We start from the raw sequence: 13,470 nt of genomic DNA on the forward strand, positions 1-13,470 counted from the left end.
ATGGAGGATTGTGGGGCTGGGATGTGGGGCTGGGGGGGAATTGTGGGTTGGGGGGGTTGAATGTGGGGCTTGATGTGGGGGGGCTGGGAGAAGTGAGGTATTTTGGGGGCTCAGGCCCACGGCGGCTGCTCAAGCGGGGGGCCCCTCACACCCAAGGTACACCATGGCCTGGGGGCACAATAACAAAATGGGATGGGTGTTGGGGGCTGGGGGACGATGGTGGGGCTGGTGGATGTGAGGGTGCTTAGGAGGATTTTGATTGTGTGGGGGCTGGTGGATGTGGGGGGTTGCGTTGTGAGGATATGGTGGTCGTCTCAGGGTAGGGGATGTGGTGCGTGTGTGTGTGGTGATGTTTGCTGTATTTTTTGGGGTTGCTGGGGTCTGGTGTGGGGCTGTGGGACGGGAGGAGTGAACAATGGGGTTGAGTGGATGGTGTGGGCTGTGATTGTGGGGGCTGGGGGTGAGGTTGTGGGGCTGGGAATGCTGTGAGGATGCTGGGGTTGGGGCTGTGTGGGGGTGATGTGGGGTGCATTGTGGGGGCTGGGGTGCTGATATGGGGGGGCTCAGGGGGTCCACGGTTGCTGGCTCACGCGGAAGCCCCTTCCACACAGGTAACGGCCCACGGCCCTGAGGATAGGGGGAAACAATTGTTGGGGCTCATGTGGGGGGTGCTGGGATGTGGGGCTGGGATGTGAGGGCTGGGGGGGGCTGGGTTGGTGGGGGGCTGGGATTGTGGGGCTGGGTGGTTGATATGGGGCACAGGAGGCCACGGCGCTGTTCTTATACTCGTGGAGCCCCTGCCACAGGTTACGCCAACAACCTGGCGGGAAACCAATGGGGGCTCATGTGGGGTGGGGGGGTAAATATAGTGGGGGCTGGGATGTGGGGGGCTGTGTTTGTATGGGTGGACTGGGGGGACAAATGTGGGTGCTTGATGTTGGGGCTGGGGATGGAGGGGGATGTGGTGGTTGGGTTGGTGATAGTTGGGGCTCATAGGGAGGGCCCAATGTGGGGGCTGGTGTGGGGCTGTGGGGGGCTGATGTGGGGGGGCTGGGATGGTGGGGCGTGAGAATGTGGGGGTATGGGGGTTGTTATGGATGGTGGCTGGGGGACAAAAACAAGGGGAACTGGATGTGGGGGCTGTGGGGGACGGATGGTGGGGGCTGGGATGTGGGGGCTGGGGGTTGATTTATTTGTTGTGTGGCTCAGGGTCACGGTTGCTTGCTCTACGGTAGTCCCTCCACCACAGGGTACGCCAACAAATAACCTTTGGGGAGTGGCAGTGGGAATGGGGCTTCATTGTGGGGTGGATGTGGGGGGGCTTGGGGATGGAGGATGTGTTGGGGGCTGGGATTGTGGGGGCTTCAAGGGAGGGTGGGTGGGGTTGGGGCTAGGAGCGGTGATTGTGGGTGGCTGTGTGATGTGGGGGTCTGTATGTGGGTGTGGGGACGATTGTGGGGCTGGGATGTGGGGGGCTGGTGGGAGGATTACTTGTGGGGGGGGCTTGTGGATGTGGCGGCTGGGGCTGATGTGGGGCTGGTATACCAGTGTGGGGCTAGCGGGGAGTGAACTGTGGGGGGCATTAGGAGGAATTGTGGGGCTAGGACCAGGTGAATTATGCGGCAATCAAGGGGGTAGGAATGTGGGGCTAGGGCTTACTGTTGGAGCTGGATGTGGGGCTTGTGGGGGGGGACAATTTGTGGGGCTGGGACGGAGCGAGGGACAATGGGGGGAGGATGTTTGGGGGCTTGATGGGTGGGGGCTGGGATTGTGGGGTCTTTGGGATTGTTGGGGGGGCTGGGACGAGGAGGAAATAGAATAGGGACTGCGGATGTGGGAAGAACTTGGAGAAAAAGAAAGTAGATATATGGGGTCAGGGCCACAGCGCTGCATCAACGGAAGAGGCCCACAAATCAGCACAGGTAACGACCACCCTAGGAAGGGAAAACAATGAGGAAGGACGAATGTGGAGGCATGAGGAAATAGTGGAGGCATGAGGAGATGATGTTGGCTTGATATGAATAGGGGACATAGGGGCTGATGTAGAGGAGACTGGAGAAGAGGGAGAAATGATAAAAGGAAGGCAATGAAGGAAAAAGAGTAAAAGTGTGAAAGAAAAAGAAAAAAAAAAAACAAAAAAAAGAAAAAATAAAAAACAAAAAGAAAAAAAAAAAAAAACTAATATAAAAAGGCATGGGAATGTGGGGCTGGGGGTGATTATTGAAGGACTCAGGAGAGGACTTGGTAGGGGCTGAGAAGATATTTTAGTGGGGACTGATGATTAGGGGGCGGGAGGAGGGACCAATGTGGGGCATTTGGACGGGAGTGAGGACAATTTGGAGGAGAGGGATTGGTGGAGAGGGGCTGATGTCCAGGGGCTGGGATGTGGGGCTTGGAATGTGAGGCTGGGGATGTGGGGGGGCTGGTGATTTGTGGGGGCTGGGGAATTGTGGGCTGGAGGGAATGTGGGGCTGGGACGGAAGGATTGTGGGGCTGGGATTGTTGGGGCTGGGGGTTGGATATGGGCTCAGGGCCCCACGGCACTGCTCATGGGGAGCCCCTCGCCACAGGTACGCCACGGGCCTGGGGAACAATTGGGGGCTTCATGTGGGGCTTGGGGGGTAAAAGTGTGGGGCTTGAGGGAATGTGGGGTTGATTGTGGGGGGGGTGGGTGGTGGGGGGCTTGGGGGGGGATGTTGGGCTTGGGGGCTGGAAGGGGGGTGATGTGGGGGGGCTGGGGATGTGGGGCGTGGGATGTGGGGCTGGGAGGACAATGTGGGGCTTGATGTTGGGGGGGCTGGGATGTGGGGGGCTTGGGGGTGATATGGGGGGCTCAGGGAGGGAGGGGATGTTGGGGCTGGGGGGACGATGTGGGGGCTGGGCGATGTGGGTGGGGATGGTGGGGCTGGGGGTGATACTGGGGGCTCAGGGGCAAGCGGGCACTGCTCAACGGGGAGCCCCTCCAAATCCACAGGTAACGCCTCAACGCCTGGTGGGGATAGGGGGGGCATAACCATATGGGTGAGGATTGGTTGGGGGCTGGATTGGGGGCTGGGGGACTGGGGGGGGCTTTTGATGTGGGGCAAGGAAGGGATTGGGGAGTATGTGGGGCTGATGTTGGGGGCTGGGGGGGGACTATATGGGGCTGGGGGGGCGGGATTGTGAGGCTGTGGATGTGGGGCTGGGATGTGGGGCTGATGGTGTGGGGCTGGGGGGTAAAAGTGTGGGGCTGGGATGTTGTGGGCTGGGGGTTTGATATGGGAGCACAGGGGGGCCACGGGCGCTGCTCACGGGAAGCCCCTCACACAGGTACGCCACGCCTGGGGAAACAGATGGGGGATGGTGTGGGGCTGGGGGGACAATGTGGGGGCTGGGATGTTTGGGTGCTGATGGTGGGGCTGGGGGTGGATTATGGGGCTCAAGGGAGGATGTGGGGGCTGGGGGGCTGGGGGTTGGATTGTGTGGGGGCTGCGGGGGACGAGTTGTGGGCGTGGTGATGGGAGTAGAAAGTGTGGGGGCTGGGGGGATGGTTGTTTTTGTGGGGTGGGGGCTTGATGTGGGGGTGGCGGGGGGAGCGGGAAGATTTGTGGGTGGTCTCTGGTGGGGTGGTTGATGTGGGGCTGGGGGACGGAGGGGTGGATTGTGGGGGTGGGGGGAATGTGGGGGTTGAGGGGATAAAAGTGTGGGGCTGGGGGTGATGTGGGGCTGGTGGAATAAAAGTGAGCTGGGGGCTGGTGGGCGTGAATGGAATGTGGGGCTGGGGGGCGGGATGTGGGGCAAGGGAAAGGGATGGTGGTGGGGTGGGGTGATGTTTGGGGGCTGGGGGACCTAAAAAGGGGCTTCAGGGACAATGTGGGGCTGGGGACGAAGTGGGGCTGGACGGAGGATGTGGGGGCTGGGGGCTGGGGGGGCTGATGTGGGGTGGGGGTAAAGGTGTGGGGCTGGGATGTGGGGGCTGGGGGGATGGTGGGCGGGCTGGGGGTGATATGGGGCTCAGGGGGAGGATTGTGGGGGCTTGGGGGTTAACAGTGGTTGGGGGCTGAGGGGGCTGGGGGTTGTGGTGAGGATGTGGGGGCTGCGGGGGACAAAAACAAAGGGAACTGGATTGGGGGGCTGGTGAGGGGATGATGTTGGGGCCAAGGAAAATGGGATGGGGATTGTTGGGTTGGGGGAGGATTGTGGCTGGGGGCTGGGGTGGACTATATTGGGGTTGAGTCGGGGATTGATGTGGGGCTGGGGATGTTGATGTTGGGGCTTGGGGGAATCTCTCTCTTTTTGACACCCCATAACACCCCATAGACACCCCATAGCACTGACACCCCATAGCACTGACACCCCATAACACCCCATAGCACTGACACCCCATAACACTGACACCCCATAGCACTGACACCCCATAACACTGACACCCCATAGCACTGACACCCCATAATACTGACACCCCATAACACCCCATAGCACTGACACCCCATAGCACTGACACCCCATAACACCCCATAGCAATGACACCCCATAGCACTGACACCCCATAACACCCCATAGCACTGACACCCCATAGCACTGACACCCCATAGCACTGACACCCCATAACACCCCACAGCCGCCCCACCTCGTTAATGACGGGGCCCTTTAATGAAGTAACCCCTAATTAACCACCCAGCTAATGAAGGAGTCGCAATGAGTCTCCTGTGTTAATTAACAGCCTCTGAGCTGATTGTGGGGTGGGAGCAGGAAGGGGGGGGCGGATGGAAAAACCCCATTAATGGGGCTGAGATTTGGGGTCAGATTTGGGGGATTTGGGGTCAGATTTGAGGGGGTTTAGGGTCAGATTTGGGGGATTTGGGATCAGATTTGGGCTGAGATTTGGGGGATTTGGGGCTGAGAATTGGGCTGAGATATGGGGGATTTGGGGCTGAGAATTGGGCTGAGATATGGGGGATTTGGGGTCAGATTTGGGGGATTTGGGGCTGAGATTTGGGGTCAGATTTGGGGGATTTGAGATCAGATTTGGGCTGAGATTTGTAGGGTTTTAGGATGAGATTTGGGGGATTTGGGCTGAATTTTGGGCTCAGATTTGGGCTGAGATTTAGGGGATTCGGGGCTGAGATTTGGGCTGAGATATGGGGGATTTGAGGCTGAGATTTGGGGGGATTTAGGCTCAGATTTGGGGGTTTTAGGGTCAGATTTGGGGGATTTGGGGTCAGATTTGGGCTGAGATTTGTGGGGTTTTAGGATCAGATTTGGGGGATTTGGGGCTAAAATTTGGGGTCAGATTTGGGCTGAGATTTGGGGGATTTGGGGTCAGATTTGAGGGGTTTTAGGGTCAGATTTGGGGGATTTGGGATCAAATTTAGGGGGATTTGGGGCTGAGATTTGGGGTCAGATTTGGGCTGAGATATGGGGGATTTGGGCTCAGATCTGGGGGATTTGGGGTCAGATTTGGGCTGAGATTTGTAGGGTTTTAGGATGAGATTTGGGGGATTTGGGGCTGAGATTTAGGGTCAGATTTGGGCTGAGATTTAGGGGATTTGGGGCTGAGATTTGGGGGAATAAGACTCAAATTTGGGCTCAGATTTGGGGGATTTGGGGTTGAAATTTTGGGGGATTTTAGGATCTGATTTGGGGGAATTTGGGCTGAAATTAGGGGGGATTTGGGCTCAGATTTGAGGGATTTGGGATCAGTTTTGGGAGACTTAGGACCAGGTTTGGGGGGATTTGGGATCAGATTTGGGAAGATTTGGGAACAAATTTAGGGGATTTGGGACCAGATTTGGGAAGATTTGGAATCATATTTAGGAGATTTGGGATCAAATTTGGGGATATTTGGGCTGAAATTTGGGGGGTTTTAGGATCAGATTTGGGGGATTTGGGATCAAATTTAGGGGATTTGGGGCTGAAATTTGGGGGGATTTCGGATCAGATTTGGGGTCAAATCAAGGCAGGATTTAGGGGGGATTTGGGGTGTTTCTGGGTGGGATTTTGGGGTTTTTTGGGGTTTTTAGGTGGGATTTTGGGGGTTTTGGGTGGTATTTTGGGGTATTTTGTGGTATTTTAGGTGGGATTTTGGGGTATTTTGGGGTTTTTAGGTGGGATTTTGGGGTTTTTTGGGGTTTTTAGGTGGGATTTTGGGGTATTTTGTGGTATTTTAGGTGGGACTTGGGGTATTTTGGGTTGAATTTTGGGGTTATTCCATCCCCAACCCACCCGAGTCCAGGATGTGGTTGTTGGGGGGATTTGGGGTATTTCTGGGTGGGATTTGGGGTTGATTTGGGTTATATCTGGGTGGGATTTGGGGGTTTTTAGGTGGGATTTGGGGTATTTCTGGGTGGTATTTTGGGGTATTTGGGGGTTTTTAGGTGGGATTTTGGGGTATTTCTGGGTGGGATTTTGGGGTTTTTAGGTGTGATTTTGTGGTATTTTGTGGTATTTTAGGTGGGATTTTGGGGTTTTTAGGTGGGATTTTGGGTTGAATTTGGGGTTATTCCATCCCCAACCCACCCGAGTCCAGGATGTGGTTGTTGGGGTGATTTGGGTTATTTCTGCGTGGGATTTTGGGGTATTTTGGGGTTTTTAGGTGGGATTTTGAGGGTTTTGGGTGGGATTTTGGGGTATTTTGTGGTATTTTAGGTGGGATTCTGGGGTATTTTGGGGTTTTTAGGTGGAATTTTTGGGTACTTTGGGGTTTTTAGGTGGGATTTAGGGTATTTCTGGGTGGAATTTTGGGGTTTTTAGGTGTGATTTTGGGGTACTTGGGGGTTTTTAGGTGGTATTTGGGGGTTTTTGGGTGGGATTTGGGGTTTTTTGGGGTTTTTAGGTGGTATTTTGGGGTATTTTGGGGTGAATTTTGGGTTATTTTGGGTTGAATTTGGGGTGTTTCATCCCCAACCCACCCGAGTCCAGGATGTGGTTGTTGGGGGGGGATTTGGGGCATTTCTGGGTGGGATTTGGGGGTTTTTAGGTGGGATTTTGGGGTTTTTTGGGGTTTTTAGGTGGGATTTTGGGGTGAATTTGGGGTATTTCTCGTGGGATTTTGGGGTATTTTGGGGTTTTTAGGTGGAATTTTGGGGTATTTTGGGGTTTTAAGGTGGGATTTTGGGGTTTTTAGGTGGTATTTTGGGGTATTTTGGGGTTTTTAGGTGGGATTTTGGGGTNAGGTGGGATTTTGGGGTATTTTGGGGTTTTAAGGTGGGATTTTGGGGTTTTTTGGGGTTTTTAGGTGGGATTTTGTGTTTTTTTGGGGGTTTTTCTGTGTGATTTTGGGGTATTTTGTGGTATTTTAGGTGGTATTTTGGGTTATTTTGGGTTGAATTTGGGTTATTCCATCCCCAACCCACCCGAGTCCAGGATGTGGTTGTTGGGGGGATTTGGGGGATATTTGGGTGGGATTTTGGGGTTTTTTGGGGTTTTTAGGTCGGAATTGGGGTATTTTGTGGTATTTTAGGTGTGATTTTGTGGTATTTTGGGGTTTTTAGGTGGGATTTTGGGGTATTTTGGGGTTTATAGGTGGAGTTTTGGGGTATTTTGGGGTTTTTAGGTGGTATTTTGGGGTATTTTGGGGTTTTTAGGTGGTATTTTGGGGTTTTTAGGTGGAATTTTGGGGTATTTTGGGGTTTTTAGGTGGGATTTTGGGGTATTTTGGGGTTTTTTAGGTGGGATTTTGGGGTATTTTGGGGGTANTGGAATTTTGGGGTATTTTGGGGTTTTTAGGTGGGATTTTGGGGTATTTTGGGGTTTTTTAGGTGGGATTTTGGGGTATTTTGGGGGTATTTTAGGTGGTATTTTGGGGTATTTTGGGTTTTTAGGTGGAATTTTGGGGTATTTTGGGGTTTTTAGTTGGAATTTTGGGGTATTTTGGGGTTTTTAGGTGGGATTTTGGGGTATTTTGGGGTTTTAACGTGGTATTTGGGGGTTTTTGGGTGGTATTTTGGGGTATTTTGGGGTTTTTAGGTGGGATTTTGGGTTATTTTGGGTTGAATTAGGGTTATTCCATCCCCAACCCACCCGAGTCCAGGATGTGGTTGTTGCGCAGGTCCAGGATCTGGATGCAGCAGTTGAATTTCAGCAGGTTTCCCAGCTGAGCCGCGTCCTGGAGCCCGTTGAGTTTGTTGTCGGCCAGGTACAGCTCCCGCAGCGTCACGTTCATCTTCAGCGCCGTGGCTGCGGGAAAATGGGACCAAAACGGGCTGATTTCGACCCAAAATGGGCTGAATTTGACTCAAAATGGGCTGGTTTTGACCCAAAATGGGGCTGGTTTCAACTCAAAATGGGACTGGTTTCAACGCAAAGTGGGCTGGTTTTGACCCAAAATGGGCTGAATTTGACCCAAATTGGGCTGAATTTGACCCAAATTGGGCTGGTTTTGACCCAAAATGGGGCTGGGGGCAAAATGGGCCCAAAATGGGCTGGTTTTGACCCAAAATGGGCTCGTTTCGATCTAAAATGGGGCTGGTTTTGACCAAAATGGGCTGGGGCTGGTTTCGACCCAAAATGGGCTGGTTTTGACCTAAAATGTGGGTGATTTCAACCCAAAATGGGGCTGGTTTTGACCCCAAATGGTGCTGAATTTGAACCAAAATGGGCTGGATTTGACCCAAAAGGGCCGATTTCGACCCAAAATGGGCTGATTTCAACCCAAAATGGGGGTGATTTCGACCCAAAATGGGGCTGGGGGCAAAACGGACCCAAAAGGGGCTGAATTTGACCCAAAATGGGCTGAATTTGACCCAAAATGGGGCTGGTTTTGACCCAAAATGGGTCTGGTTTTGATCCAAAATGGGGCTGGGTCTGGTTTCGACCTAAAATGGGGCCGATTTCGACCCAAAATGGGCTGGTTTTGACCTAAAATGGGGCTGGAGGCAAAACGGACCCAAAAGGGGCTGAATTTGACCCAAAATGGTGCTGGGGGCAAAATGGGCCCAAAATGGGCTGAATTTGACCCAAAATGGGCTGAATTTGACCCAAAATGGGGCTGGTTTTGACCCAAGATGGGCTGAATTTGACCCAAAATGGACTGTTTTCAACCCTAAACAGGCTGGTTTCTACTCAAAATGGGCTGATTTTGACCCAAAATGGGCTTGTTTCGACCTAAAATGGGGCTGGGGCTGGTTTTGACCCAAAATGGGCTGGTTTTGACCCAAAATGGGCAGGTTTTGACCCAAAATGGGCTGGTTTTGACCCAAAATGCAGCTGGTTTTGACCCAAAATGGGGCTGGGGGCAAAACGGACCCAAAAGGGGCTGAATTTGACCCAAAATGGGGCTGGGGGCAAAATGGGCCCAAAATGGGCTGAATTTGACCCAAAATGGGCTGAATTTGACCCAAAATGGGGCTGGTTTCGACCCAAAATGGGGCTGGGTCTGGTTTCGACCAAAAATGGGGCCGATTTCGACCCAAAATGGGCTGGTTTTGACCCAAAATGAGGCTGGTTTTGACCTAAAATGGGCTGATTTCGACCCAAAATGGGCTGGTTTTGACCTAAAATGGGGGTGATTTCGACCTAAAATGGGCTGGTTTTGACCTAAAATGTGGGTGATTTCAACCCGAAATGAGGCTGGTTTCGACCCAAAATGGGGCTGGGGGCAAAACGGACCCAAAATGGGCTGAATTCAACCCAAAATTGGCTGAATTTGACCCAAAATGGGCTGAATTTGACCCAAAATGGGGCTGGTTTCGATCCAAAATGGGGCTGGGTCTGGTTTCGACCAAAAATGGGGCCGATTTCGACCCAAAATGGGCTGGTTTCGACCCAAAATGGGGGTGATTTTGACCCAAAATGGGGCTGGTTTCAACCCAAAATAGGGGTGACTTCAACCTGAAATGGGGCTGGTTTTGACCCAAAATGGGCTTATTTCGACCCAAAATGAGGCTGGTTTCGACCAAAATGGGCTTATTTTGACCCAAAATGAGGCTGGTTTCAACCCAAAATGGGCTGGTTTTGACCTAAAATGGGCCAATTTTGACCCAAAATGGGGCATTAGGGTCAGGGTCATTGGGGTCATTGGGATCATTAGGGTCACTGGGGTGGGGGTCTCACCCAGCAGCATGAGGGGCCATTAAGGTCATTAATTAAGGTAATTAATGTTAATTAACGTTAATTAGTGTCTCACCCAGCAGCATGAGTGGCCATTAAGGTCATTAATTAATGTTAATTAGGGTTAATTAATTCTCACCCAGCAGCATGAGTGGCCATTAAGGCTATTAGGGTCTCATTAGGATCATTAGGGTCACTAATTAGGGTAATTAATTAACGTTAATTAGTGTCTCACCCAGCAGCATGAGTGGCCATTAAGGTCATTAATTAAGGTTAATTACTGTTAATTAATGTCTCATCCAGCAGCATGAGTGGCCATTAAGGTCATTAATTAGGCTCATTAAGGTTAATTAGGCTCATTAATTAATGTAAATAAGGGTTAATTGGTGTCTCACCCAGCAGCATGAGTGGCCATTAAGGTCATTAATTAGGCTCATTAATTAATGTTAATTACTGTTAATTAGTGTCTCACCCAGCAGCATGAGTGGCCATTAAGGTCATGAATTAGGCTCATTAATTACTGTTAATTAGTGTCTCACCCNCACCCAGCAGCATGAGTGGCCATTAAGGTCATGAATTAGGCTCATTAATTACTGTTAATTAGTGTCTCACCCAGCAGCATGAGTGGCCATTAAGGCCATTAAGGTCATTAATTAAGGTCATTAATTAGGGTTAATTACTGTTAATTAATTCTCACCCAGCAGCATGAGTGGCCATTAAGGTCATTAATTAAGGTAATTAATTAGGGTTAATTGGTGTCTCACTCAGCAGCATGAGTGGCCATTAATGTCATTAATTAGGCTCATTAATTAACGTTAATTAATGTCTCACCCAGCAGCATGAGTGGCCATTAAGGTCATTAATTAATGTTAATTAATGTTAATTAGTGTCTCACCCAGCAGCATGAGTGGCCATTAAGGTCATTAATTAGGGTCATTAATTAATGTTAATTACTGTTAATTAGTGTCTCACCCAGCAGCATGAGTGGCCATTAATGTCATTAATTAGGCTCATTAATTAAGGTAACTAATTAGTGTTAATTAGTGTCTCACCCAGCAGCATGAGTGGCCATTAATGTCATTAGGGTCTCATTAGGATCATTAGGGTCACTAATTAGGCTCATTAATTACTGTTAATTAATGTCTCACCCAGCAGCATTAGTGGCCGCCCGCTGAGGCTGGCGCTCTCCAGGTGCAGCACCACCAACGAGCTGCTGATCCTCAAAGCACGAGCAACAAACGGCGCCGACGGCTCCAGCAGCGGCGTCCCACGGGCGTCCAGGGAATGGAGGCAGCTGGTCTGTAATGGGGATAGAGGGGTGTAATGGGACCCTATGGGGTCATAGAGCTATAGGGAAATAGGGGAGGGGGTGTAATGGGAACCTATGGGGTCATAGAACCACGGGCGTCCAGGGAATGGAGGCAGCTGGTCTATGGGGGGAAATAGGGGTGTAATGGGAACATATGGGGGCATAGAACCACGGGCGTCCAGGGAATGGAGGCAGCTGGTCTATGGGGGGATAGAGGGGAGGGGGGGTAATGGGAACATATGGGGTCATAGAGCCATTGGGATATAGGGGAGGGGGTGTAATGGGACCCTATGGGGTCATAGAACCACGGGCGTCCAGGGAATGGAGGCAGCTGGTCTGTAGGGGATATAGGGGAGGGGGGGTAATGGGAGACAGTAATGGGGTCATAGAAACCGACTGGCGTCCTAGTGGATGGGAGGCAGCTGGTCTATGGGATAAGAGGGGTGTAATAGGGATCCCTAAGTGGGGTCATAGACATTGGGAATATTAGGGGAGGGGATGTAATGGGAATCCTATGGGGTCATAAACCACGGGCGCCAGGGAATGGAAGGCCGCTGTCTGTGGGGGAAGATGGGAGGGGTGTAATGGAAATAGGGGTCAATAGAACCAACGGGCGTCCACAGAATGGAGCAGCTGTCTGTGGGGGTTAATAGGGGGGAGGGTGTAATGGGAACCCCCAAATATGGGAATAAGGGGGGTACCTATAGGTCATAGAACCATTGTGGGAAATAGGGAGGGGGATTGTAATGGGAACCTATAGGGGGGTCATAGAGACCATGGGGGGAAGGATAGGGGAAGGGGGCGTGGATGGGACCCTAACTATGGTCATCGTAACCCCGGGGGTCCAGAAATGGAGCGCACTGGTCTGTGGGGGAGGTTAAGAGTACGGGGAGGGGTTAATGTGGGAACTGATATGGGGTCCATAGAACCACGGCATCCAGGAGCGAGGCAGCGGTCTGTTAGGGGAAATGAGGTGAGGGGGTGTAATGGGACCACCCAGTTGGGGATAGGGGGTACCTATAGGGTCAGAGAACATGGGAAATACGGGGGAGGGGGTGCATGGGGACCCCCAAATATGGGGTATAGGGGTGTCATAGAACCATGGGTCCAAGGGACATTGCCAGGGAGCTGGTCCTAATAGGGGATATGAGGGAGGGGGCTGATAATGGAACGCTATGGGGTTCAATAAACCTGGGGTCCAGGACTGTTAAGGGAACTGGTCTGTGGGGGATGAAATAGCGGGAGGGGTGTAATGGGACCGCCAGATATGGATAAGGGGGGTACCTATTAGGTCATAGAAACATTGGGAATCAGGGGAGGGGGGTGTAAGATGGAACCAGGGTCATAGAAACATTGGGGTCCTAATAGGGGTTGGGATTGGAAGGTCCTATAAAGGTGATAGAACTATGGGGTCCTAAGTAAGGGGGTTGGGTTGGATGCGCTTCCTAGAAGGTGGATAAACCATGGGGTCCAGAAGGACTGAAGGCAGCTGTCTGGGGGGGGGTAAGATGTAGGGGAGGGGGTGTTAAATGGAACCTATGGGGTCCCAATAGAGCCATTGCGGAATAGGGGAGGGGGGTGTGAATATGGGAACCTATGAGGGGTCTATACGGAACCATGGGTCCAGGGACTGAAGGGAACTGGTCTGTGGGGGATGAAATAGGGGAGGGGGTGTAATGGGACCCCCAATATGGGGATAGGGGGTCATAGAAACATGGGTCCAGGGACTGCAGGGAGCTGGTCTATAGGGGAATAGAGGGGAGGGGGCTGATAATGGGAACCTATGGGGTCATAGAACCACGGGTCCAGGGACTGAAGGGAGCTGGTCTATGGGGGATATCGGGGAGGGGGGGTGTAATGGGAAACCTAAGTAGGGTCATAGAACCATTGAGAGATATAGGGGGAGGGGGCATTAATGGGAAACCGGCCTATGAAGGAGTCAGAGATATCCATGGGATCCTATAAGGGGGTTTGGTCCTAGAAGGGATCCAAGCATGGTCCAGGGACTGGAAGCACTGGTCTGGGGGGTAAATAGGGGGAGGGGGTGTAATGGGAACGCCCGCAAGTGAGGGCTGGGGGGGTCCTATAGGCTCATAAGACCATGGATCCTAATAATAGTTGGGCGTTGGAAG

At 52.1% G+C, this 13,470-nt stretch overlaps 1 protein-coding gene across 1 annotated transcript in view; it reads right to left on the reverse strand.

Moving 5' to 3' along the window:
• The window catches only part of PPP1R37 (protein phosphatase 1 regulatory subunit 37), a 36,106-nt gene that overhangs the window by 10,897 nt on the left and 11,739 nt on the right, over positions 1-13,470 (reverse strand). Inside the window, 2 exon segments of the mRNA XM_032441703.1 lie at positions 8,002-8,157; positions 11,178-11,328. Coding sequence (XP_032297594.1) covers positions 8,002-8,157; positions 11,178-11,328 — 307 coding nt within the window.

This window comes from Coturnix japonica, unplaced genomic scaffold, assembly GCF_001577835.2.
Source record: "Coturnix japonica isolate 7356 unplaced genomic scaffold, Coturnix japonica 2.1 chrUnrandom501, whole genome shotgun sequence".
NCBI classification, from domain to species: Eukaryota; Metazoa; Chordata; class Aves; order Galliformes; family Phasianidae; genus Coturnix; species Coturnix japonica.